The following is a 379-nucleotide window of genomic DNA, read 5'->3' as shown; positions in this document are numbered from 1 at the left end:
CAGCCTTCGTTATGAGCGTGTATTGACTCGTCTTCAGCAGCAAGTTGCATCACCTGCAGCAGCAGCAGCACCAGCAGCAGCAGCAGCAGCAGGAGCAGCAGCAGGAGCAGCAGGCAGCAGCTCATCTTCTTTCTCTTCTCTTTCCTCTGTTTCTGTTTATAATAAACTAAATAATACAGTTGTTTATGGGGGTTTATTGAGAGCCATCGACGATAATATAGAACCAGCAGAATGGATAGATGAATGTATAATAAAAAAACATAAAAAAGAAAACGATAAAGCTAGAGGCATCCTGCATGCACTCGGGGTAAATAAAAATATAAATATATATTTATATAAATAAATAAATAAATAAATAAATATATATTTATATAAATAA

At 35.9% G+C, this 379-nt stretch overlaps 1 protein-coding gene across 1 annotated transcript in view; it reads right to left on the bottom strand.

The window, feature by feature from the left end:
* Nucleotides 1-125, bottom strand: part of EMH_0097250 (uncharacterized protein) — a gene marked incomplete at both ends in the record, with an annotated part of 830 nt that extends 705 nt beyond the window's left edge. The window contains one exon of the mRNA XM_013502527.1: nt 54-125. Coding sequence (XP_013357981.1) covers nt 54-125 — 72 coding nt within the window. The remainder of the gene's footprint in view (nt 1-53) is intronic.
* Between the last annotated feature and the right edge of the window lie 254 nt (nt 126-379).

Source organism: Eimeria mitis, genomic scaffold (assembly GCF_000499745.2).
Source record: "Eimeria mitis Houghton genomic scaffold, Emh_scaff9443, whole genome shotgun sequence".
In the NCBI taxonomy this organism is placed as follows: Eukaryota; Apicomplexa; class Conoidasida; order Eucoccidiorida; family Eimeriidae; genus Eimeria; species Eimeria mitis.
Note: the sequence above shows the minus strand (reverse complement) of the source record. Positions and strands in the feature narration are given on the sequence as shown.